The 27,230-nt window shown below is 48.9% G+C and overlaps 1 protein-coding gene across 1 annotated transcript in view; it reads right to left on the bottom strand.

Annotated features, from left to right (window-relative positions):
- Window positions 1-19,824, bottom strand: part of LOC144800466 (vitamin D3 hydroxylase-associated protein-like) — a 504,232-nt gene extending 484,408 nt beyond the window's left edge. Inside the window, exon 1 of the mRNA XM_078671682.1 lies at window positions 19,260-19,824. Within this exon, the coding sequence (XP_078527808.1) occupies window positions 19,260-19,451 (192 nt within the window). The 5' untranslated portion in view covers window positions 19,452-19,824. The remainder of the gene's footprint in view (window positions 1-19,259) is intronic.
- Window positions 19,825-27,230: the final 7,406 nt, after the last annotated feature.

Genomic DNA, 27,230 nt, shown 5'->3' with positions numbered 1-27,230 from the left:
AGTGGGCCCGTCTTGCGACTGGCCAGCTGACGACTTGATCATCTCCCCACTGGGTGTGGTGCCTCAGAAGGAAGAGGGTGAGTATCACATGATCCATCACCTTTTGTGGCCAGAAGGGCCGTCTGTGAATGATTTCATTACAGAAGCAGACTCAAGGGTGCTCTATGCATCAGTGGATGATGCGATCCGCCTAGTGAGGGTGTGTGGGCTGGGGGCGGAACTAGCGAAATGTGATGTGAAGTCTGCTTTCCGCCTGCTGCCGATACACCCCGCGGATTTCTCTCTAGTGGGGATGCAGTTTGCAGGGGCCATCTACGTGGACAAGGTTTTGCCCATGGGTTGTGCGATTTCCTGGGCGCTGTTCGAGCTGTTTAGCACATTCTTGCAGTGGGCTTTTACACAGATCAGCAGACATCGGGACATTACTCACTATCTGGACGACGTCCTCTTTCTGGGAAGTCCCACTCTGGGGTTTGTGGCAGGGCCCTGTCGTACTTCCAGGAGATGTCAAAAAAATGCTGGGCCTTGCTGCAGCTTGATGTTCCTGGGCATTGAGCTGGATTCCATTCACTGGATAGCTTGACTCCCTGCCGCGAAAGTGTCGGAGATACAGGCGTGCCTCTTGTGGGCGATTGGGGAAAAGAGGATCGCGTTGAGGGCAGTGCAACAACTGATGGGTTTCCTGAACTTCGCGTGCAGGGTGGTGAGGGCTTTACAGACGTTCTGCAAACAGCTTGGCATGGTCATGTCGGGGGCAGTCCTACCACACCACAGGTTTCGGATTTCCAGGGGGATACAGGCGGATTTGAGGACATGGCTGACGTTCTTGACTGATTTCAATGGGGAGTCACTGGATTTTGAGGATGACCGGATGGTTTGGCAAGTGCAAATTTACTCAGATGCAACCGGGGCAGCTGGTTTTGGTATCTTCTGGGATGGCAGGTGGTGCGCTGAGGACTGGCTGGCTCATTGGGTGAAGCAGTGGAGGAGCATTGCGTTTCTGGAATTTTTTCCCTCGTTGGTGGGACTGGAGGTGTGGGGGCCTGAGTTTCAGAACAGGTCAGTGCTGCTCCATGTGGACAACATGACCATAGTCGAGTTGATCAACCGACAGTGGGCAAGGGATCTGAGAGTGCTGCGTTTGTTGCAGAGATTTATGCTGAAATGTCTGAGACTGAATGTGGTTTTTAGAGCCAAGCTTGTCCCTGGAGCGAATAATGACATTGCGGATGCTTTTCTCGTTCGCAGTGGCAGCGGTTCCAGTGATTGGCACCAGGAGCGGATCTGTTCAGGACCGAGCTGCCGGATGGCACCTGGGCTTTGGGGGAGTTTGGGTGATAGGCCTGGTTGAAAACTCTATCGATGATACTACAAGATGAACCTACAGACTGGCGTGGGCGGAGTTTGGATCCTTTATGGGATGGCGCGGGGATTCTGCTTTTGGAGATCGATCAACGGTGGAACAAGAAGTGTTGCAGTTTGTATTGCATTGCATTGACGAAGGGCTGACGTCTGCGACTATTTTGGGGAAATTGGCAGGAGTGTTGTTCTATTGTTGTTTGTTTTTTGGTTTTGATCCTACGAAAGATGTGATTATAAGTAGGGTACTCCGATTTTGGGGCAGGGAAAGAAGGGGGAGGGGTGTTAGGCGAGGCGATTACATTTGAGCTGTTGGTCAGGTTGATTGAGGTTTTGCCGCTTTGTTGTTATGATGTTTCTGAGGTTCGGGTTTGATAAGGATGTTGTTTGGGGCTTTTAGGGTCTTGGTAAGCGGACGGTGTGTGGCAGACACTATAAGGATATCAGGTTGGATGCGGGACATCTGGGGATTTGGTTGAGCCAGTCTAAAACGGATCAGTTGGGGAGAGGAAAGTGGGTTTGGTTGTGTGAGAATGGTTGTGGGGGCGTGCCCGGTGGCTGAATGGAGGAATTTTCTGCTGTCCACTCGAACAGCGAGTGGTGAGATCTTTTGTCATATGTCTGGGGTGAATGTGACGGCAAGGCAGTTATTGGCAGTACTGTGCATGGCATTGCGGCGCCTGGGTCTGGATCTGGCGGGTTTTGGGATGCACTCCTTCCGCATTGGGCGGCGACAGTGGCGGCTCGGTTGGGTTGGTCCTGGGATAGGATTCGGAAGATTGGAAGGTGGAAGTGTAGGTGCTCTGAGTGGTATGTTCGTAAATGAAGGAACTTGGCGGGCACAGTGCAAGGCATGAAGGGATTGGTGTGGAACGTTTCTGGCTGTGTTACTAACATCTTTTTCTCCCGTAGGTTGCGTGGGTGGACCGGGGGAGAAGACGGTCACTTGGATTGTGGGGCATTCGTTCGTGCATTGGGCTGCCAAGTATGCAGAGCAGCAGGTGTACAGCCGTAAACTGGGACTCAAAGGACAACATCATGAGGTGCACTGGTGGGGACAAGGGGGGATACGATGGGGGGCACTATTGCCCTGGCTCGCGAAGATGGTCCCCCAGAAGGGATGCCCTGACCTGTTGATAATCCATTTGGGTGAGAACGATTTGGTTCCGCGTGGGGGTTGCCGCTCTTACAGCTGATGCAAAGGGACTTGGAGGTTTTGAAACAAAGGTTGGCAGGGACATGCATTGCCTGGACTGAATTTGTTCCTCGTAGATTATGGAGGGGTGCAATCAAACACGGGGCTGTGGAAAAAGCACGAAGGAAGCTCAACTGAGCGATACAGGTTTTCTGCGGGGACAAGGACATTCAAGTCATTGCTCATGCTGGACTGCAACTGGTGGAACAATTACTGTTTATAGGAACAACGGAATGCATCTTTCGAGATAGAGGAATGCTTACTATATGATGGAGATGACAGACGTGGTTAGCAAGTTGTGGGACGAGGCGATTTGGTGTCACAGGAATGCTTGAGTAAGTGGGAGCGAAAGATGCACAGTTTGGATCCGGGGGGGGGCAGGTAACCCCCCTGAAGGGGGTTCTCTGGTTGGTGATACTTTGGAGGGGTGGGGGAGTCAATAGCGGGTGCACCCATCCCTCGGGGGTGGAAGAGTGAATGATTGGGGGAGCTGGAGTCATGAGTGGAATGCCAGGTGATACCGGGGAGGATGCTAGGAGATCTGTGGAAATGGATAAAGAACAAAACGGGTCATGGAGTGGTAGGAGAAGTGAGTTCGGAGTGGGTGAAGAGAGTGAAGGGATGAAGAGTTGTTGTTGGGGGTTTGTTATTGTTGTTGCTGTTATTTGATCTTGATTATGTTGTGCAGTCTGGTCCTAATACATGGCTTTTTACGCTTAAGACATCAGTGTGTTCTGTTTATTGCGCGATGAGCCATCATGTGCAGCGGGTGTGTGTTATATGTCTGCTTATAATCATCGCAGCAGCCACACTGTTTCATCTTTAACCCTTTAGGTGCTGCCGTCGGCCAACGGTCGTCACGGGCACTACCTCCCCAGTGCTGCGTGCGACCGCTGGACGTCCAGTTCAGCACTGGATAATGGACAGCGCAGCACTGGGGAGGTATGTTTACAAGCTCCCAAGGTGTTAAGCACAGCAGCTGCTTTTGTACGCACACGCTCATTGTTTCTCCCTCCCTGCTCCATTGCTCGTTTACAAGTTTGTCATGAACCCAGGTTGGTCGTGCTTGATCTTAAAATGACCAATAACAAGAGAAATGCCAATACTGATGCGTTGATTAGATTAATTCAACCAAAGGTGTAAGAACCATCAAACAATACATCCGTAAACTCATTATTAGCTTTTATTTCAATAGCACAATTTCTTTTCAACTTTTTCAAAAAGGGAACACATGACTCAATGTGATGAACAAAAAATAATAAATTGTGAATAAAATTCAACACCAGAGCTAATAATAAATCCACTTACATTCACAAACTTCCAAACTCATTCACTCTGAACCAGACCATACTCATTTAACCCACTTATTGCAAAAAGACGTGCTTCACCTAGAAAGCACCTAAAATGCCAAACGCAAATGTGGTTAACTTACAAGGGGATTTTTTTCTTTATATACGTACCCTATACAATATTTACACTGTGTTGGAACCTGGGATGTCAGGTCACCTAGGGTAGCCTGGCCTAGGGTAAGACATGCAATCCTAGAGGCACAAGTGTGAAGGTTGCAAACCACCCAGCAGTAAATCCACGCAATAACACATAAAAAGGACGCTACACCAATGTTGGAAAAATAAGTACTAGTTTATAAAAATAATATCTTTGCTCTCTTAGTTCTAGAATTCACAATTGAGAATTACACATTTGATCAGGAGAATTAATATTACTTTTCTCTCTGTGGAAAAATTACAGCTCAATAAATTCAGATGTCATCAAGTCAGAAATGCTACGTTCAGAAATGCTAACTTTTCTCAGTAGTATTATTTTCAGCAGTGTTAGCGTGCATTAATAAACCACAACAATAGTACATTTCATTACATTAGTTTCTAAACTTTACTGGCTTTGTCTTCTCTATAGTATTTGATCCTTTACCTCCCTTACCACCTCTATCCACTCAAAGGGTACACATTTAATGAGAGGTTTTCTTAAGCCTTTACATGAGCACCTGCAGCTCCTATGAGGAACTCTTCCTCACCCACTTAGTCACAGTAATTTGCGAAATAACAGTGAGCTAGGGCACTTCTCACATGTACTGAGACTGGTTCTCCTTAGAAGGGAAAGACCTTTGCTTGACTCTCACTCCTCTATTCCCTGAGGTGCTTAATCCTCGGAGAGCTCAGCTTCTCCCTTCACCCCCTCTCTCCTTACTGTCTCGGGAAGCGGCACTGCCAAAGTCCTCCGGTATCTGGGCTGACAGCCGGCAACTGACGAATCTGCTGAGTTTCCCCAACCAGCTGCTTAGCTCGGTGCTGGCGCGGGGCAACAACACCAATTTCGTAGGTACTCGCGTCAGGCTTCTTCTCCTTCCCCACTGCTCAGCGCCGCTCCTCCGTGTTGGAGCTCCAGCAGGGAAAGAGGTACTAGGAGCGGAGAAGCGCCGATACCTGCTCACTCGTCGTCCTCTTCCCGCCGGTCTGGGCGTCATACTCCCAGCGGGTCAACTGCGCAGATGCGGGAGATTAGTGATGCCAGGCGGGAGTCGGTCCCGATCACCTGACGCCAGAAGCGTCTCCTACGCGGGCCTGCTCACTTCCCGGCCCCTCCTTCCACGGATAGCTTTACGATTCGGGGCATGCGCGATGGCGCCTTCTGACAGAGACTGCCCACCTTCTCCTTTTCCACAGTAGCGCTACTACAGCAATGCGACCAGGGCCCCCGGGGTCCCGCACACTGCTGAGGCGGCGCTGCCTCAGGGAAACCGGCACCCCTCACCCCTCGTCAGTTCACAAGGAAATCAGGGGATCTGCTGACTGCACGTCCGGCCAGGACCTTCCGGGACACAAGGGCACAAGCCTTCCCCAATACCCAGGAAGGTAGGAAACAGCGCTGGATCTCTTCTCTTATCAGCTCCCACTTCCTAACCCTAACAAAGTCCTTTTACCACTCAATACTGATTTGAGGCTGGTGTCAGGGGATGAGGGTTATTCTTTCAGAGTCTCCTCCACTGGGCAGAGGACTGCGCTCCACAGTGCCACAGTCTCCTTCTCCTTCTCACACCCCTATCTCTCCACTAGAGGTTGGTCAGGCGCCCAGGGTCTCCAGGAATCCCATGAAGCGGGGACAGGTCACGTAACCCAAGGGATGAAGGGTAGTGAATCAGTAGGTTAGCCCTCTGACTGTCCTACCCCCACCTTCTGCTACAGCCTGTCCTCCAGCTGACTCTCTCTGGTTAGACAAAATGGCTGACCAGCATTCCGCCTTTTATAGGCTGACCCTCAGGAGTCCAGAAGGGACCAGAAGGTTCTGGAACGCCCTATACTAGTCTATGGGCAAGTTCTGGGTTTGGCAGTTAGGCTAGTTGGTAGCCACCATTTTGTGGTCCCAACTATTTTCCTGTCAGAACAGGCCTCTGGGCCTGAGGTGAAAAACTATGAGGGGGAAAAAGAACACCTATCCCCTTTACCAACATCTAGAAAAAGTTAGTGGACAAAAATTATTAAAGGTATGAGGGGCAAAAAGGGGACAAAATAAATAATAAATTGGAGGGACTATGCAAGAAGCCAGACAGGTCTAACACGCGTCCCCCCCAGCTGAGAGTGGGGAGAACTACCCAACCCCTTGGGAGTCCTCATCACTAAGTCGGAAATACCTGGAGAGACCGTCTGCATTGGCGTGGTCCACTCCAGGCCGATGTTCCACCCGGAAGTCCATTCCCTGTAGGGAGATGGACCACCTCAACAGCTTGGGATTTTCCCCCTTCATTTGCATCAGCCAACGAAGGGGTCGGTGGTCAGTCTGAACCAGGAAGTGCGAGCCAAAGAGGTATGGCCGCAGCTTCTTCAGAGCCCACACCACCGCAAAAGCTTCCCTCTCAATTGCACTCCACTTCTGTTCCCGGGGAAGCAGTCTCCTGGATAAGAAGACTACAGGCTGATCCAGGCCCTCTTCATTTAGTTGCGATAACACTGCCCCAATGCCATGTTCTGATGCATCTGTCTGGACAATGAACTCCTTGGAGAAGTCTGGGGCCTTCAGGACCGGTGCCGCACACATCGCCTGCTTTAGTTTCTCAAAAGCTTGCTGACAAGCTCCCGTCCAAACTACCCGTCGAGGTTGTTTCTTTGAGGTGAGCTCTGTGAGGGGCGCTACTATAGTGCCATACCCCTTCACAAAGCGACGGTAGTAGCCTGTGAGGCCCAGGAAAGCTCGGACCTCAGTCTGTGTCTTGGGGGGTTCCCAGGCCATGATTGCCTCAATCTTTGCCTGCAGGGGCTGCACTGACCCCCTACCCACCAAGTGTCCAAGGTACACAACCGACCCCTGCCCAATCTGACATTTGCTGGCCTTGATGGTCAATCCAGCTTGTTTCAGGGCCTGGAGAACTGCTTGCAAATGTTGCAAATGGTCCTCCCAACTGCTACTGAAGACAGCAATGTCATCCAGGTAAGCAGCAGAGAAACTCTCCATTCCAGAGAGGACCTGGTTCACCAGCCGCTGAAATGTGGCAGGGGCATTTTTGAGCCCAAAGGGCATCACACAAAATTGGAAGTGTCCCTCAGGCGTGGAGAAGGCTGACCTTTCCTTTGCTCCATCTGTCAAGGAGATCTGCCAGTACCCTGAAGTGAGGTTAAAGGTACTTAGGTATTGGGCAGCTCCTAGCCGGTCAATTAACTCATCCGCCCTAGGGATTGGATGAGCATCAGTCTTTGTAACTGAGTTCAGTCCTCGGTAATCCACACAGAACCTCAGTTCGGGTGTGGTGCCTGGTGGGGCGGCTTTTGGCACTAGCACCACCGGACTGGACCAAGGGCTGTTGGAAGGTTCTATCACTCCTAGCTCTAGCATCTTGGCAACCTCTCCATGGATGCTAGCCTTCACCTTGTCTGACAGCCGGTAGGTCTTTGACTTCACTGGTGGGCTGTCTCCTGTGTCCACATCATGGGTACACAGGTGGGTCCTTCCCGGGACAAGGGAGAACAACGAAGAGTACTGCTCCAATACCTGGCGGCAATCCTCTCGCTGCTCAGGGGTTAGGGATGGGGAGAGAATCACTCCCTCCACCGACCCATCCTTCTCTTGGGACGAGAAGAGATCAGGGAGAGGCTCGCTTTCTGCTTCCTCGGCACCATCAGTCACCATCATCAGGATGACCTCTGGCCTCTCATGGTGGGGTTTGAGGCGATTGGCATGCAGCACCCGAAGGGGCTGTCGAGGGGTCTTAAGATCCACCAAGTAAGTGGCCTTACCCTTCTTTTCCAACCCTTCAAATGGGCCTGTCCAACGATCTTGAAGGGCACTTAGCTCTCCAGGTTCCATCACCCACACTTTCTGGCCAGGCTCCAACTCCACCGGGTGAGCATTGTGGTCGTACCATTCCTTCATTACTGCCTGGCTGGCCTCCAAGTTGTCAGAAGCTTGCTTCCACAACTTTGCCATTTGGCTCCGAAAGGCCAGCATGTAGCTCACCACATCCTGAGGAGGTTTCCTGGGAGACTTTTCCCATCCATCCTTCACCAGGCTGAGAGGTCCACGCACAGGGTGTCCGTACAACAGTTCAAAAGGGCTGAAGCCCACTCCCTTCTGCGGCACTTCTCGGTAGGAAAACAGCAAACAGGGCAGGAGGACGTCCCATTTTCTCCGTAGGCTCTCAGGCAGACTTCTTATCATGCCCTTCAGGGTCTTATTGAACCTCTCTACCAGTCCATTCGACTGGGGGTGATAAGGAGTGGTGAACCGGTAAGTCACTCCACACTCCTTCCACATCGCCCGCATGTAAGCTGACATAAAGTTGGTCCCCCTGTCGGACACAACTTCCTTGGGGAATCCCACTCGGGTAAAGATCCCCATCAGGGCCCTAGCCACCACAGGTGCAGTGACAGTCCTCAGAGGAATGGCCTCTGGATACCGTGTGGCATGATCCACCAGAACCAGGATAAACCTGTGACCAGCTGTTGTTGGTTGAATCCAATGGCCCTACAATGTCGATGCCCACCTTTTCAAAGGGGGTGCTAACGACTGGAAGTGGTTCCAGGGGAGCTTTCAGCTTTACCCCTGTTTTCCCACTGGCCTGGCAGGATACACATGTCCGACAGTAAGTGTTGGACGCCACTTTCATCTGAGGCCAGTAAAAGTGGAGGACAAGCCGAGCAAAGGTCTTGTCCTGGCCTAAGTGTCCTGCCAAGGGTATTGCATGAGCCAATTCCAGCAGAAAGGCTCGGTATTGCTGCGGGACTACCAAAGCCCTTGATGAGCCAGGTAAGGGTACCTTGGGTTCACTGTAGAGGAGTCCATCCTCCCAGTAAATATGGTGGTGTCCCGTAGCATCACCTGCTGCCTGGACTTCAGCCTGACGCCTCAATCCCTCAAGGGTAGGGCACTCCCTCTGCCCCTTACAGAATTCCTCTCTGGTAGGTCCTCCCTCCACATGCCACTCAGCAGGGATGGGTAAATCCTCCAGAGAGTCTACCTCCCCCTCCACGGACTCCTGGTCCACCACCGCAGGTGGCCGATCTGTCACATGGGGCGTGGAAGCTGAAGCAGGCTCTTCCTGCCTCCGGGTCTGTCCCTTTTTGGCAGCGGGTTGGGCCATTGTTCCAGGCTCCAACCCAGGCGAACTCCCTCTCCGGGCAGTCGCAGACCGTGTGCTCACACAGGCCCAGTCAGGTGTACCCAGCATCGCAGTGTGCGCCCGGTATTCCACCTCTCTCCAAGTGTTGTGCTCCATGTCATTCCCCAGCAGACAATCAACTGGCACGGCAGGGCTTACGGCAACACGAAGTGAACCTGCAACCCCCTCCCACTCAAAGGGAACCTCAGCCACTGGATAGTGGCCCAGTCTGCCGTCAGCCATCGCGGCGGGGTGGAGTACATTGGGAACCACCTGCTCTGGAGACACCAGTTGACTTCTCACCATAGTCATACTGGCTCCTGTATCTCTCAGAGCCTCCGCTCTCTGGCCATTGATGGTGACCCATTGCCCATACTTTGTAGTATTTGGGGGCACCTGGATCTTTGGAACCATCTCCCGCTCTCCCAGGGACACTAAGGTGACACCCGCCCACTCACCCCCCTTATCTAAGGGCAACTCCTCCCCGAGCGCTACACTAGCTACTCCCGGTGGTTTTCCTCCGGTGGGAGGGGGTGGTCTCTTTGGGCATCTGACATCTCCCTTATAATGTCCAACACCACCACACTCAAAACAGTGGAGAACCCTTGGCTGCTGGCTTTGGCCAGGATTAGGGTTTCTGGGCGGGTTTACCTTAGGGGTGAAACCTGTTCCCTTTCCTTGGAAATTGTTTTGGGGACCTTTAGAGAACTCCTTCTTTTTATCTCCTCCCTCCTTCTTCTGGGGGGCGCCCTGTCCGGCCTTTTGGGAATCCCCTCCAGTCCCCTTTGAGGACACCCGGGTACTTGCCCAGATGTCCGCCTCCTCTGCAAGCTTCCGGGGATTGGTCAGCTTGCTGTCCACCAGGTGTTGGCGCAGCTCGGGAAAACATTTCTCGAGGAGGTGCTCTTTCAAAAATAGATCATACAACCCCTCATAGTCCTTCACCTCACTGCCCTTGACCCAGCCCTCCAATGCCTTACGTGCGTAGTCAAGGAAGTCCACCCAGTTCTGGGTACCCAACTTGTGGCTCCCCCTGAACTTCTGACGGTACCTTTCTGGGGTAAGCCCAAACTTCCTTACTAATGCTAGCTTCATGATGGGGTAGTTGGTTTGCTCCTCTGGTTCCAGGGCCAGCAAGGTGTCCCGACCAGCAGGAGGCATGTATCTATACAAACCACCCCCCCAGTGCTTCTCCTGCACCCCATGGGCTCTTAAGGAGACCTCATAGGCAGCCAACCACTTGGCTATGTCATCTCCCTGACTAAAGCTAGCAATAAGGTCTTTTGGCAAATAGGGTCTGGACTCCCTAGCTGTTTCTTTGGATTCGCTGCCACCATTTATTACAGGAGAGGGCCCCCTTTGCAGGGCCTGGAGTTCCAACTCTTTCAACCTGAACTCATGAACCATCCTCTTCTCTTCCTTCTCCTGCTCCAGCTTAGCCAACTCCCATTTTAATTGCCTCTTTTCCCTCCTGTCAGCGAGCTCTGCTTCGGTTAAGCTTCCCCCGGAGACACTACTGCCTTTCCTGGAGTAGGACCCTGGTCCTGGGAGTAGGTTTTCCCCCTCGGAGTGGAATAATCCATTTATCTCCACAACCGGGTCCCGGTCTGCCCCTTCATCCTCCTCCTTCCCTTCTTTGTGTGCCTCCACCCAAGCCCTTAGACTGGTCTGGAGTTCCCCCTTCTTGGCACCATGCTTAAAAAATACCCCCATTTTCTGGCAGAAATCTTTCAGCTGAGCCACAGAATAGGTATCTAGGTTTTCTAATGCAAACTCCATTTTACAATAGGCAATACCAAGTTATACACACACAAGGAAATTAGAGTTGCAAGGCCAACCTAAAGCCACCTCCACCCCACCACCAGGAACAAATTTGGAAAAACAAAAGGACAAATTAGGAGGGCCGCTAGGAGAAAACTCCTGGTGTAGGCTAGTGTATTACGTTTAATTACTACTGAGTAGCTGCAACCACAGTCGGTAACGTACCGCTGGACACCAATCTGTTGGAACCTGGGATGTCAGGTCACCTAGGGTAGCCTGGCCTAGGGTAAGACATGCAATCCTAGAGGCACAAGTGTGAAGGTTGCAAACCACCCAGCAGTAAATCCACGCAATAACACATAAAAAGGACGCTACACCAATGTTGGAAAAATAAGTACTAGTTTATAAAAATAATATCTTTGCTCTCTTAGTTCTAGAATTCACAATCGAGAATTACACATTTGATCAGGAGAATTAATATTACTTTTCTGTCTGTGGAAAAATTACAGCTCAATAAATTCAGATGTCATCAAGTCAGAAATGCTACGTTCAGAAATGCTAACTTTTCTCAGTAGTATTATTTTCAGCAGTGTTAGCGTGCATTAATAAACCACAACAATAGTACATTTCATTACATTAGTTTCTAAACTTTACTGGCTTTGTCTTCTCTATAGTATTTGATCCTTTACCTCCCTTACCACCTCTATCCACTCAAAGGGTACACATTTAATGAGAGGTTTTCTTAAGCCTTTACATGAGCACCTGCAGCCCCTATGAGGAACTCTTCCTCACCCACTTAGTCACAGTAATTTGCGAAATAACAGTGAGCTAGGGCACTTCTCACATGTACTGAGACTGGTTCTCCTTAGAAGGGAAAGACCTTTGCTTGACTCTCACTCCTCTATTCCCTGAGGTGCTTAATCCTCGGAGAGCTCAGCTTCTCCCTTCACCCCCTCTCTCCTTACTGTCTTGGGAAGCGGCACTGCCAAAGTCCTCCGGTATCTGGGCTGACAGCCGGCAACTGACGAATCTGCTGAGTTTCCCCAACCAGCTGCTTAGCTCGGTGCTGGCGCGGGGCAACAACACCAATTTCGTAGGTACTCGCGTCAGGCTTCTTCTCCTTCCCCACTGCTCAGCCCCGCTCCTCCGTGTTGGAGCTCCAGCAGGGAAAGAGGTACTAGGAGCGGAGAAGCGCCGATACCTGCTCACTCGTCGTCCTCTTCCCGCCGGTCTGGGCGTCACACTCCCAGCGGGTCAACTGCGCAGATGCGGGAGATTAGTGATGCCAGGCGGGAGTCGGTCCCGATCACCTGACGCCAGAAGCATCTCCTACGCGGGCCTGCTCACTTCCCGGCCCCTCCTTCCACGGATAGCTTTACGATTCGGGGCATGCGCGATGGCGCCTTCTGACAGAGACTGCCCACCTTCTCCTTTTCCACAGTAGCGCTACTACAGCAACGCGACCAGGGCCCCCGGGGTCCCGCACACCGCTGAGGCGGCGCTGCCTCAGGGAAACTGGCACCCCTCGTCAGTTCACAAGGAAATCAGGGGATCTGCCGACTGCACGTCCGGCCAGGACCTTCCGGGACACAAGGGCACAAGCCTTCCCCAATACCCAGGAAGGTAGGAAACAGCGCTGGATCTCTTCTCTTATCAGCTCCCACTTCCTAACCCTAACAAAGTCCTTTTACCACTCAATACTGATTTGAGGCTGGTGTCAGGGGATGAGGGTTATTCTTTCAGAGTCTCCTCCACTGGGCAGAGGACTGCGCTTCACAGCGCCACAGTCTCCTTCTCCTTCTCACACCCCTATCTCTCCACTAGAGGTTGGTCAGGCGCCCAGGGTCTCCAGGAATCCCATGAAGCGGGGACAGGTCACGTAACCCAAGGGAGGAAGGGTGGTGAATCAGTAGGTTAACCCTCTGACTGTCCTACCCCCACCTTCTGCTACAGCCTGTCCTCCAGCTGACTCTCTCTGGTTAGACAAAATGGCTGACCAGCATTCCGCCTTTTATAGGCTGACCCTCAGGAGTCCAGAAGGGACCAGAAGGTTCTGGAACGCCCTATACTAGTCTATGGGCAAGTTCTGGGTTTGGCAGTTAGGGTAGTTGGTAGCCACCATTTTGTGGTCCCAACTATTTTCCTGTCAGAACAGGCCTCTGGGCCTGAGGTGAAAAACTATGAGGGGGAAAAAGAACACCTATCCCCTTTACCAACATCTAGAAAAAGTTAGTGGACAAAAATTATTAAACGTATGAGGGGCAAAAAGGGGACAAAATAAATAATAAATTGGAGGGACTATGCAAGAAGCCAGACAGGTCTAACACACTGATATACAAGAAATTGAATATTTACATCAATCTGGAACAACCCAGACAAGCCTGATTAACAAACCCACTGTTTGGCAAAAGAACGTTGTCTACACGTTTCGAATCCCGTTAATCCTGGGATTCTCTTCAGGACCAGAAACCACTGTAAAACACAAACAGAAAGAACAATATGACTGTTGCCTATTCAAATCTAAAGAGCGCTCCGAACTCATATATCACCTCAGTGCCTCCTTACCTATTATGAAAAAGCCATCAGGTCAATTTTCAAAGGAGTACAGATGTCCAGAAACGCTGTGATGTAATACGGAGGACAATGAGAGAAGATCCTAAAATGGCCACCACTCTGAAGTGTTCAGTATTACAGGTTGAGCACAAAGGCAGGACACCACAATGCTCCGGTTGAGGTAAACTTTATTGTATATGCCACGCCCACTGACTGTTGGGCATTGAGCGTGTTCCTTCTAGGCAGGTTCCAGAGGTTGCATGTAGAGTAGGCCTTGGCCTCTATTGTGGAAAGCTCCCTTTTTACCGCTCCAGTGGTTAAGAAGTGTGAGACAGCAATGACTTCACATTGATGTATAGTTCATCAGTTGCCGTTCAAGGCAAGGATTCTCCAAGGCAGGGTGCCAAGGTTCACTAACTACGGATGTACCTGCTTCCCCCCAGCAATATTCAAGTTATCACCTGTCACTGACGGTCCCTTTTAATGCTTTACAGCATATCGCCATTTCACTTCCCTCTCCGCCTGGCAGTGACTGATCCATTGGTCTCTTTCATCTGCTCCTTGTGGAGAATAATGCACAACTCTCCCCTGGCAACCTTCAAAACTTGCCTCACTACTTTTTGGAAGTTCGTCTTGGGGTGCAGAAAAAAGGGTCTTTGTAAACTTCCAAAAACATTTTCAGGGGCCCTCTGTGGGAGTGCTTTCGTACTGACCTCTCATGTGCCCACTAAATAAATGAGTACTCAAAAACTGCAATCCTCAAAATATTTGTTTGCTAGATTGTTTTCTGATGTTTCCCGACTGTAATCGTTGCTCCTTTCCTGTTTGACTTTTTGCAATAGCTGATATACTGGTCTCTCTTTTTTTCAAACTCCAGGGAATTGTGGCTTTTTCTTGCTTGAAAAGAACTGCTGTAATAGTAATCCAGCCCTGAAATTCCCATAAACGCTTGGCAATAATAAAAAACTCAGCCCTGTGGAGATTGTGCCGGCAGTGCTGAAACTTTGTGAGATTGTATTATAGGACACACTGCAAATGTTTGTATGCGCATGGTTAAATATACTTTCATTCCTCGGTGATTAGATGTATTGTAGCTTTTGTTCATGTTTTCGATGGTAGTGTCTATATATTTATTTAGTTTTGTTCCTGATGATGCTCTACCTTGTACATCACTAAGCTTTCAATTGCCTTCTACATTCTGCTTACGCATATATCGTGCAGTGGTACAGCCACACAATATCTTGTCGACATAATAAACCACAAATGTCATCTTATTTACATTGTGTGCAGTGAGTTCGATGGGCAGCTTTGCTAAGTATGTTTAGGTGCCTTTGACCCTAAAATCAGCTGTAGGGACTTCATGTCTGCTTTCCTTGTTTTGACCATGACCATGGCAAGTGTGACTTTATAGGCCAGCCTTTTGTCTACCTTTCACTCATGTAAGTGTCTGTAGTGATGCTTAAGGTGCCCTTGCTCATCAGTGCAGCTGCCTCTCCCTTATTTGGGAGTGTTACTTGACTGTTCATTGTCTGCAGCAGTCAGCACCAAACTCAGGCAGTTATGTCAAACTGGTTACTCCTGGGTGTTTGCTGCACACAATATGCAGCGAGACACAGGGCTGTCTTAATAGTCGTTGCAGCTTAGTTACAGGCATCTATGTTGGCTGTTCATGGTATTCTGCAGGCTCAGGACAAGGCTAATCCATTAAACTCATTTTCACAGTTCTATAAGAAAGGCTTCAAGCCTTGCTTCAGTGCTTGCAGGCCACCAGGCAATGCTTCAATGTCTGAATGGCAAGTCTGACCATGCATGAGTAAAGCATGAATTTCGGGTTTCCAATTCGAACCATTATTTTACCCTGACTGCGCCTGCGGAGTGGGATGGTCGTCACACATTTACCTTTGTATCTTGACTGGTTCTCTGTGATATTTCCTAACTTTCAGTGGGCCTCTCAGCTGGGCCTGTTATGGTTGACTCCCTAACTGTTGCAAGCAGGATTTGTGGCAGAGCAGCAACATTTGAAGGAAGTTGGGGATGATCGCCCTGTTTTATTAAAAAGTGTGCTCCTCATGTTTTTTTCTCTTTAGTCATTCTTTCTTTTATTTCTTTTGGGTTTTTGTTCCAGGCAAACACATTGTGACATTTGTTTTTACGTCTAAAAAGGTGTCTACAGGTAGCAATGCACTTCCATCATTTACTGGGTCTTTGCTCTAAAAAAATCTACTTTTTGGAACAGAGATAGAAGGCTTACCTCTAACACCCTTATGATTTAATAAACCTTGATTACTGCACCTCCCTTTTACTATTCTTGTACCAGTAACCACGCCCAACCACACAACTATTGTAGCAATTGGCTTGCCCATGTTTAATGCAGCAAGCAGTTTTGCCTCACCAGCACTGACTTACTATTTCCATATTCTGCCATTAATCATGTAGCCTTACACGTGTATTGTGCCAGTAATCGTATCCCATCACTCATTTGTAAATATAATCCTTTCCCATCACATATTTGTAAATGTAATCCTTTTCCATCACACATTTATAGTGCCAGTATTTGTATCCCATCGCACATTTGTGAATATAATCCTTCCCCATCACACATTTATAGTGCCAGTATTCGTTAGCCACCCTTTTGCCAGAGCCAAGCATAGCTCGCCCACAAGCTGCAAGCAAGGAAAATGCCCCCTCTGGTTGCAGTAGCAAAAGTTCAGAAATCACCAAAATTCAATTGGCCCCACACAACTCTAGGCCATGGTGCACTGTGCCTGCTGCACCAATGGTAGCTACGCCCCTGGCCTATCGCTAGTTGGCAAATGTCCTGATATCTCCAGTCAGTCTGTGATTTATACCAAGTAGCACTACGAGTCTGAGCTTTGTATCCAACACCACGTTTCTTACTGTAAATTCTACGCACATACTACAAGTCCCAGAATGCAATGTGCTACTGACTGAAAAGCCAGAACACTATGCATGTCTCTTGCCCTGGATCAAAGCCAAAGGGGTTATGCAATTGTGCGGCCACTGTATTTTTGGCACATCTATGGTTCTGTCGCTTTTTACACATAATCCGTTACCTGCTGCACAATTTACAGATTTTGACAAAAATAAATTTGTTCCTAGCTCAAACGGTTCAAAAGTTACCTAAAATGCAGCCAATCATGTTGCCCCAGAGAGAAAGGTCCTGTGCAAATGCGGACTGGTCACCTTTTGGTTGCATATTTCTATGTTCAGATGGAACTAATGAGCTGCAACATGTGTCCAGAGAGTGTTACCAAGTGCAAAAATAACAAAATATTGAAGTGATATTGTCAGAAATTGTGGCATATAATAATTTAATTTTTCACGCTGCATATTTTGGTTTGCCTTGGTGCATAATTGGGCCTTCTCTGCCCTATAATTCCAGTGGCCTTGCCCTGGAACCAACATGCACAATCTGTGCATTCTGGAGAGCCTCAATACATACTTAGATTACGGTACCGCCAGCTCAGATAAATCACAGGCCAAAATCACAAAACATAAATTCAAGGGATGTTCGAAAATTGCTTTTGCATAATTATGTAAAATGACAGCAAAATTAGGCCCCATTATGTGTATTTACACAACGATCACACACAGCTCCTACCTATTTGTTTATTTTCATCACCAAACAGGCAAAGCTATCTATATTGTTCCACGCAACACAATCAACTCCACACATTTCTAATCCACACCATGTAGTTTGACATCAAACCACATAATACAACCAACAACACAATTACACAACACATACATCCAATCCACACCACAGAATAACACATCATGCCAAAAAATTCGCTAGCACACCACATAATTAAACTTCACAACATACCACTCCACAAAACAAAATACCATTCCACATAATTACACTCCTTAATGCACAATACCACAACACATAACGAGAGTGCACTCAATACCGTATAATTACTATCCACATAATTCCACTGAACACCATGCCACACAATTCCACTACATAAATCCACTCTACGCCACACAATCCCACACATCACAATTCCACAACTAACAATTCCAATCCAACCCACATAATTCCCCTACACAACAAGTACATCCACTCCCGTCCAAACAAAAACACATGGGTAAAAGACATTATCATTAACAATGCCAATAGCTCTAACTCAAGCCAATGCAAGACCTATTGCATTTCCAATGCTTGTTTAAGCTAGAAATTGGAGTTTACTTCTCTTTCTCTGACTGCAAAACTAATTGATTTTGTAAAGTGAAACTATGTAATCTTGCTGGGGTACAAGCAGCGTGAAAGAAGAGGCTGTAGAGCACACAAAAAAAATGTAAATACATATAAACAGTGGTGGGCAGTAATTTTGCCAGGCAGAGGGCCGGGGGCTCTACATGCACACATACAGACTCACTCACACCCATGCATTCACACATGCGCACACACACACACCCATTCACAACACTTACTGACAAATATTCATACACACTTGCATGCACCAAGCAGACCTTCGCTGTAGATAGGGAAGACAGCAGCCCCTCACTCGTCACAGAGTGGAATCTGGTGAGTGAAACTGCTGACCCCATTCTGTGATGTGGTGTATCTCAGCTCTGGGCACTTTAGGGATTAAAACTGAAGCACCCAGGTCCAAGGCAATCAGTCACGCTCTACCTTGTCAGGGTGGAGGGCCTTGAGGCACTTTTGCCAGGCTGAGGAGGTCCTACCCACAGGCCTGTGAAATTCTCAGCCTGGCAAAGTTCAGCTCAGACAGCCAGGGGCCTTTGCATTTAGTGCATGTCTCACTCCTGGCTGCCTGACATAACAAGAAGAGTGTCAGACAATCGGACCTTTGCTCAGCCTGACAGACACTCTTCTTGCTGGGAACAAGGTGGAACGCTTGGCCTCCAGCCCACATGGACAGGCCGTGGGTGGCTGCCAGGTTGTATGTAAATGAACTGTAAAACTATTTCAAAATACATCAGCAGTTAGGAAAGGACAAACATTTTAATAGGAACAAAACAAAGACACTTTACTTGGTGATGGGCAAATGTCAAATTTTTGCTGATTTCTTTTTCCACACATTATGGTTTTTGCGCTATTTAGTTTTATTAGCAAAACTGCAAGACAGTGTGATTTTGAAGTCATTTCATTGAAAAATCTGTTATTTATAAATGACAGTGTGCTATCAATCCATGCTTTGGTAAAATGTTGCTGCACACCACACGTTTACCTCTCTCCTGCTGATTGGGTGTGGCTTATTTGATACACTTGTTCTTTGTGTGATACTTTGATTTTCACAATCCCTATGGTTTTGAGTGATAGAACACTGATGGCAGCACCTCCCACTCTGAAAATTGCTCCTTCAGCATTGGGCTGACCAGAAAATGCATCTATCACAGCTGTACTAGAGATGAGTAAAATAGAAGAGAGCGAAGAAGATGCAGCGAAGAAGTTAAAAGAGAAATCTCTGTTTTATGTGTCTGGACCCATTTTAAATGACATAGGTTTTAGTGTTTCATAATGTGTTCTTAGAGTTCTACAGATGTAATATTCGTGATTTTGTATTTTCCGACATGTGAGACCTTGGTCAAAAATGTTCCAAAAATCCTGAACCTGAAAACCAAACTCTTCAACGAGTATCAATCTGGTAGAGCCGAACTAGCCGTTCATGTTTCCAAGGCCGGCACATTAAGCATGATTAAACGAAGTATTCATGTCCACACTGTTATTTACAATACTCAGGAACAGGCCAACGGCGACATGCAGCACAATACAAGAAACGTGGTCAGAAGCATTACCTGTCGCTGAAACCTCCGGACAGCATCCTCCATCTGGCGCAGGCCCTCCTCTCGCCTCGCCTGCGCTGCTCGGATTTTCTCCGCTGTCCGCCTCCGCCGCATCCACTTCACGGCCAGGACCACAGTGGCCGATCCGCAAAGGATGCCGGCGAGCAGGCGCAAATAAAACTCAGGCTCCGGGACCCACTTCATCCTTACCGGAACTGTAGAGACTCCCTTTCACTCTTCCTCAACCCCAGTGTTTCTCTCAAATTTTTGGTCAATTGTAAAGTAAACGGAACTTTCAGATTTAAGTTTTTCACAGAGAACCGTTGAGAAGTGTCTTGAAAAGGGGATGCGATCTTTACGATGTTAAAGTCTTTTGCAGCATGATGTTGTTACTCGCATCGAGTCAATACCGGGATTTTATCAAAGAGGAGCCCGCCCTTTCAGACCGACCCCGAGGAGAATGAATCCGCTCTCTAGCCACTGTTGGCACTCCGCCAAGAGCGAAGTCTATTTACCCGGCCTCATGAATGGTATCTGCAGTCAACGCCCAGACTTGTAACTATGGCTGAAGGAATGCTGAGCAAAAACAGCAAGCTATACACTAACCCGACCGACAATCACGCTTCATATGCATTTAAGATAAGGGTTTGACGTGGGCTGAGAGACTCTTTACTTACTACAAAATGCAGTTCCAAAGCCTCCTCACTTGTCATTTCTGTACTGACATCTCTGCCATGGTGGAGTTTTCCACACATGTTGGCGTACATTTTTGTAGTAAATCTCGGGGCATGAGGGAGTTATTGAAAACTAGCGAATAATTACAAGAAAATAGGAAAGAGGGAGGGATTAAAGGAGGGACATGCAGATACAGAAATACGCTTACAAATGAGTACGAAAATTGCTAATCACCAAATTTACTGCTAATTTTACTAACATCTCTAACTGTTACAAAACAAGATCAGTTGTAGACCAGCCAGGCCTTCAAGTTAGTCAAGCCCCACACGTAGAGCCCAATTCACAAACATACATTTACACATGTAGATCCACTCCCACACCTAGATGTAACTTTCTACTTTTTTGCTATTCACCATTTCCAGGTGGAGATTTACATCAGAGGGGCTCATTAGGGTGTCGAATAACCTCGCCCGACATTCGGAAGCTTTCTGACCGTGTCAGAACCCTTCCGACCGGTTTACAGTCCAACCACCCGATTACAATGTTTGCGGTCGGAACGTAAACTGTCTGGTCCTTCCGTCTCAGTTCCGACCGACTCGCTGAGAATTTGTGTCAGTTCAAACCGCATCGTATACCCCTATGGACAGCGTTTCCGCCGTCAGGGTACGATGTAGATTTCCAACAGCCTTTCTGTGTCGGCCTGTTTGAGACGGGAAGGCTGTCAGAAAATGACTTTGGGGGCCCCGGGCAGTGCCACCCTAGCCTCCGCAGCCTACGGTGGATGGCCGCGGGGGTACCTAAGGGACCCCCATGTAAACCCTGCCCTGTGTGGCAGGCACCATGGGGTGCCTGCAACAGGGTGCAGGGTTTTACGCACACACCCCATTACCCCTTAGGAGCCGGTGTTATGGCGGGTTGTTGGGCAGAACAAAAGCTCTCATAGGGAACAATGCACTTAGACTGAAGAGTGTTTGGTTGCATTGTAATCTGGCGGTAGTAACTGCCAACCGCGTTTCAGTCGGTCCAGAATCCGAGACGGTGTCACTCGTAGGCAATTCTGTCTGACATCGTAATGAGCCCCTAAATGTGAGCTTATAGGTGGCTACCCCATCCAAATGGTGGTGGAGCTGCCCATGGACACATTTCAGAGTGTAAACGTACTGCAAGTAACTTTTCACCTGTTGGTGGAGATCTCTGCCCCTTGGTATAAATCTCCCTGTGGAAAAGTTTGGGGAAATTTAATAAGGTTTATTTAATTAAAAAGGGTTTACATATATTTTAATGTCAGATATACATTTAAAATAAAAGTGTATTAAAATACAAACATGTAAGTATATTAAATGATTTTGTAAACCCTTTTACAATCTCTAGTGAACTTGCTTATGCATTTACTTTACTGTCTAATAAGGTATGTATTGAACTATAGTAGAAATATGAATTGGGTCAGGGGGAGACGTTTCGATATCTGCAGATCCGTCATGCCCTAACGACCGCTCTCCTAGATAAGGGTAGTCTCCCAGAGTCATCCCCACTAGAAGAACACCTGCTCTCTGAATTAATCCCAGACAAAGCGATTACTTTACCATACTACAAGCTATGCAATAACTTACCTGAACAGTTTCAAGCTCTTTTTGTCGATGGCAAGCTGACATCGGGGTCATCAAAGATGAGGATTGGCAAACAGCACTGATGTCACTGAGAGAGGCAGTGATTTTGCTTCACTTCCATTTTAATTCAACTAAAAATCTTGCATAGAACATACCTCTCTAGGGTCACACTGGCAAGACTTGGTTCTAGACGGGATGCATTTTCCCTGAGGGAGTGTCACCAAGAAGCAACTTTCTATCAAACCATATGGGACTGCCCATTCCTACGATCCATATGGGAGGGGGCAACTACACACAATCAACAAATGCCTGGGCGGCTGAACTGGATAAATGCTTAATTGTAGAAAAATAAGTGTTTACATTTAGAGAATGTCCCAAGAAATGGGATACAAAGTGGAGTGGGTGGAATACACATCGAGGGGACTTATGTCTTTCCTCGACTGTGGAAATGGAATTGTCTAGGAATAGTCATTATGCACCCGATCTGCTTGAATGAATATATGTCTGAATACCCTGCACCTGATGTTATGAGGGCAAATGTCTGCAAAATATTACGTGTGATGATTGAAAGTTTGTATTCAGTAAAAACAAGCTATTTAAAAAATAGGTATGTATTTATTTCATTTATATGTATTTACCATATATATTTAAAAACAAGTAAAAAAATATTGTTATTTTATTTTGTTAAAATTAGGTGTATTATTGTGAGAAAGTCATCCTTTTGGCCCTGATTCCCCCGTTTATTTGCTTGGTATTGGTTCCCAGACCCAAGGTCAGTGCTCTGGTTTAAGGTTATATGGTGGTTAGTTATAATTCCAATTGGCAACAACAGACCCCTGTAAGTCTCTAGTATATAATATGACAAGGGGGATTCAAACGACTTAAAAGCCACTAGTACATAATAGGGCAGAGATGTTTAGAGGCCCAGTAGATTTCCTGCACTAGTGTGTGCACTACTGTGTTGCTTGCTGTCATTTTAAAGGCATCCCTGCTTTTCAGACTGTCTTCAAAATGAATGATATGCAAATTTGACTTTTGAATTCAAGGTACTTCTAAAGTAGTAATCTACCTTATTTTTATATGTAAGACACCCCTAAGGTCTCCTCTACGTGGCCCAGCAGAAGGGTGCCATGTAACTATAAGCAGGGACATTATAAAATATGTTTTTATAAGCCTGGGTATGGGTAAAACAGCCCCCATTGTAGATAATTTGCTCCACAGGCTAATACTGGAATATTTTTTAAGTATAAATATTGCTAGGAAGGAGCTCAAAACATCATTTAAATACTTAAAATGATAGGTATGATAAATCCAACAACTTGCCACTGTTGGATTTATAATACCTATCACAGAAAATAAGTTAATAAACTTTCTTTTCTGTAAGCCAAAGCCTTCCAGCTGCCTTCTCCTGGCTGGCTAGCCACTGCCAGGCTGAGCCAAGCTGTCTTATTGAGGTGTGAAGTAGCCTGTTAGAGAGACAATGGAGTTCCTGTGGAAGGACAACTGAAACTGCAGAAGGCAGGAGGGAGGAGGGATAGCCAAACAGGTCTTCAAATCGAAAATTGCACTTTAGGACAGCACTGGCTCACCCCCACATCCTGCCACCCCAGCCACACAGGAGCCCCTGTAATTAGATTTAGGAGAGGGATGCAAGGGGAGTGTCAGAGAATTTTAACCACACAAATGTGTTGGCTTAGCCTGATCTAAGCTCCAAGGAGAGGATTTCTTCATATTGGAATTTGAAAGAATAGTGCTTTCTGGGAAAGAATATGTCACACTTTGGAGAAAGTGGTCATACACCTGGGTGACACCCTGCATCCCATTTGTCAGGGGTGCCCCCCTTCATGATGCCCAGAAAGACTGCATAAATATGGAAGAGTTGTCAAACAACTCAGATCTGTTGCCTGAAACTAAAAGGAGAAGGAGGACTGACCTGCAGGAAACCTGTTCCGTGCCTCTAAGGTCTGCACTATGAGGGACTGCACCTACAGCACATTATGGGACTGCAGCCCTAAGGACTTTGCCTTGCTTCAAGTGGATTAAGGGGTGGACGTCCTGCAAGCTACAGGTTAACTGCCCCACCTGCATCATCCCCAACAAAGAAATCCCCATCCTGGAGTACTACTAGTGGACTTTTAAGATTTTGGCCAAGTGCATTGTGAGAAGTGTAGACCCAACATTCCAAGGAGCATCTCAGAGAATGTAGACCCCTGGATTGGTGTTGTGGAAACTTTGAGCTACCAAGGAGACCTTCTGGAAGAAGATACAGAAGTTGGGTACAATTTGGGAACTTTTTGGTAGAAAGCTCCATAAGGTGACCAATTTATCAATCAATCAATAAATAAATCTTTTGGTATCTCGGTGTTTAATTACGCCGATGATACCCAACTGGTTTTCTCGGCTGCAGAGTCTGCTCGAAATCTGGGGGTCATGTTTGGCCCCAATCTTCAACTGGATCTTTTCGTAAACAAGACCGTAGCAACCTGTATGATGTTGCTTCGGATGTTGCGGAAGGTCCTACCACTTCTCCCAGCCCAGGCTAGGCCAGAAGTAGTGCGGGGTCTGACCCTGAGCAGATTAGACTACTGCAACGTACTGCTCCTGGAGGCGCCTAGAACGCTGGTGGGCAGGCTGCAGCGGGTTCAGAATATGGCCGCCAAGCTGGCACTTTCTCGTCCGCGTGCTGCGTCATCTACCTCGGCACTACAGGATCTACACTGGCTGCCGATTCATCAGCGGATCCTTTTTAAAGCATCCTGTCTGGTTTTTAGAGCCTTACATAGGCAGGGCCCAGTACTAGTACAGAACCTTTTCTCCTGGTAGACTACATCTCGGAGCCTTCGCTCCTCGTCTGTGTACTTGGTGTCGGTCCCTAGAGTTCAAAGGGTAAGGATGGGAGGGCGGCCGTTTAGCTTTGCGGCCGCCAGACTTTGGAATTCCCTCCCACTCCTGTTAAGAAGCCAGGGTGAATTTCCGGCTTTTAAAAAAGGGCTGAAAACGCATCTGTTTCCTTGAGTAGTCTATGCTCCGTATCGATGGTCCGGCTTATCTGAGTCAAAGCGCCCGGATGCCCTTTGGGTGACAGTACAGCGCTATACAAGTATGCAAAATAAATAAATAAATAAATAAATCAATCAATCAATCAATCAATCAAGCATTTGTATAGCGCGCTACTCACCCGGAGGGTTTCAAGGCGCTTGTGGAGGGGGGGCCCGCTACTGCTCAAACAGCCAGGTCTTGAGTTGCTTCCTGAAGGCGAGGTGGTCTTGGGTCAGGCGGAGGTGGGTGGGGAGGGAGTTCCACGTCTTGGCAGCCAGGTAGGAGAAGGATCTTCCTCCCTTTGTGGCTCTTCGGATGCGGGGGACGGCGGCGAGGGCGTGGCTGGTCGATCGAAGCTGGCGGGTGGGAGTGTAGAAGTTGAGGCGGTCGTTGAGGTATCTTGGTCCTTGGTTGTGGAGAGCTTTGTGTGCGTGGGTGAGGAGTCGGAACGTGATTCTCTTGTCGATGGGAAGCCAGTGCAGGTTTCTTAGGTGTGCGGAGATGTGGCTGTGTCGGGGGATGTCCAGGATGAGTCGTGCTGAGGCGTTCTGAATCCGCTGAAGTCTTTTCTGGAGTTTTGCAGTGGTTCCGGCGTAGAGGGAGTTGCCGTAGTCCAGTCAGCTGGTGACGAGGGCCTGGGTGACCGCCTTCCTGGTTACGGTGGGGATCCACAGGAAGATCTTCCGTAGCATGCGTAGGATGTTGAAGCATGACGAGGAGTCGGCATTGATTTGTCTGGTCATGGAGAGGGAGGAGTCCAGGATGAAGCCCAGGTTGCGTGCATGGTCCGTTGGTTTGGGTGCGCTGCCCAGGGCAGGGGGCCGCCAGGAGTCGTCCCAGGCTGCTGGGGAAGTTCCCAGGATGAGGACTTCCGTCTTATCTGAGTTCAGTTTCAGGCGGCTGTTCCTCATCCACTCGGCTACGTCTTTCATCCCTTCGTGTAGGTTGGTTCTGGGGGTGGCGCGGTCGTTGGTGAGGGAGAGGATCAGCTGGGTGTCGTCGGCGTAGGAGATGATGTTGAGGTTGTGTTGGTGTGCGATGGCCGCAAGGGGGCTCATGTAGATGTTGAACAGCATTGGGCTGAGTGATGATCCTTGTGGTACGCCGCAGATGACTTCGGTGGCTTCTGATCTGAACGGGGGGAGGCGGACTCTCTGTGTTCTTCCGGCGAGGAAGGAGACGGTCCATTCCAGTGCCTTCTCTTGGATTCCGACGTTGCTGAGGCGTTGCATTAGGGTGCGGTGGCAGACAGTGTTGAACGCCGCAGAGAGGTCCAGGAGGATGAGGGCCGCTGTTTCACCGTTGTCGAGCAGGGCTCGGATGTCGTCAGTGGCTGCGATGAGGGCGGTCTCGGTACTGTGGTTCGCCCGGAAGCCGGACTGCGAGGGGTCGAGGGATCCATTCGTCTCGAGGATGGCGGTCAGCTGTCTGTTGACGGTCTTCTCGATGACTTTGGCAGGAAACGGGAGGAGCGAGATGGGTCGGTAGTTTTTGAGGTCGGTGGGGTCGGCCGATGGTTTCTTTAGGTGGGCGCTGAGTTCGGCATGCTTCCAGCTCTCCGGGAAGGTTGCGGTGTCGAAGGAGGCGTTGATGATGTCCCGGAGATGGGGTGCAAAGACGGAGTCGGCCTTGTTGAAGACGTGATGAGGGCAGGGGTCGGTTGGAGATCCGGAGTGGATGGAGTTCATCGTGCGTAAGGTCTCTTCGGTGTTGATCGGGGTCCAGGCGCGAAGGGTGGTGGCGGGGGGTGCTGGTGCGGTCGTAGGGTGCGTCGGCTGTGTGCTGAAGCTGTTGTGTATGACTGCGATCTTGTTGTGGAAGTACGAGGCGAGTGAGTGGCAGAGGTCTTGCGATGGGGTGATGTCGTTGTTTCCGGCGCTGTGGTTGGAGAGCTCTTTGACGACGTTGAAGAGTTCCTTGCTGTTGTGGGCGTTGTGGTCCAGTTGTTCTTTGAATGCTGTTTTCTTGGTGGTGTGGATCAGTTGGTGGTGTTTTCGAGTTGCGAGCTTGAGGGTGGTCATGTTGTCTGGTGTCGGGTCTCTGCGCCAGGCTTTTTCGAGGGCTCGGCAGTTCTTCTTGGAGCTCTTGAGTTCGTCGGTGAACCAGGATGCTTTCTTGCTGCCGGGTCTGCAGGGAGGGGTCCTCAGTGGGGCGAGGTCGTCGGCGCAGTTGCTGATCCACCTCGAGAGGTTGTTGGCGGCATGGTTGGGGTTCGCTGAGCTGGCGGGAGGGTTCTGGCTCAGGGATGCAGCGAGCTGGTGGTCTGTGATCTTGTTCCAGTTTCTGCGTGGAGCCTGTTGCTGGTGGTGGTGAATTGTGTTCCTTCTGAAGCTGAAGTGGACGCAGCTGTGGTCCGTCCAGTGGAGTCCGGTGGCGTGGCTGAAGGAGAAGTCCTTGCTGGAGGAGAAGACGGGGTCAAGCGTGTGGCCGGCTTAGTGGGTAGGGGTGGTCACCAGCTGCTTGAGTCCGAGGTTGGCGAGGTTGTCCAGCAGGGTGGTGGTGTTGCGGTCGTTGTTGTTCTCCAGGTGGAAGTTGAGGTCCCCGAGGAGGATGTAGTCAGCGGAGGGGAGGGCGTGCGGGCTGATGAAGTCGGCGATGTCTTCGCTGAATTGTGTGCGCGGTCCTGGGGGTCTGTAGATGAGGGTGCCTCTGAGGGTGGTCA

Source organism: Lissotriton helveticus, chromosome 1_2 (assembly GCF_964261635.1).
Source record: "Lissotriton helveticus chromosome 1_2, aLisHel1.1, whole genome shotgun sequence".
In the NCBI taxonomy this organism is placed as follows: domain Eukaryota; kingdom Metazoa; phylum Chordata; class Amphibia; order Caudata; family Salamandridae; genus Lissotriton; species Lissotriton helveticus.
This window is presented reverse-complemented; position numbering and strand designations above follow the sequence as displayed.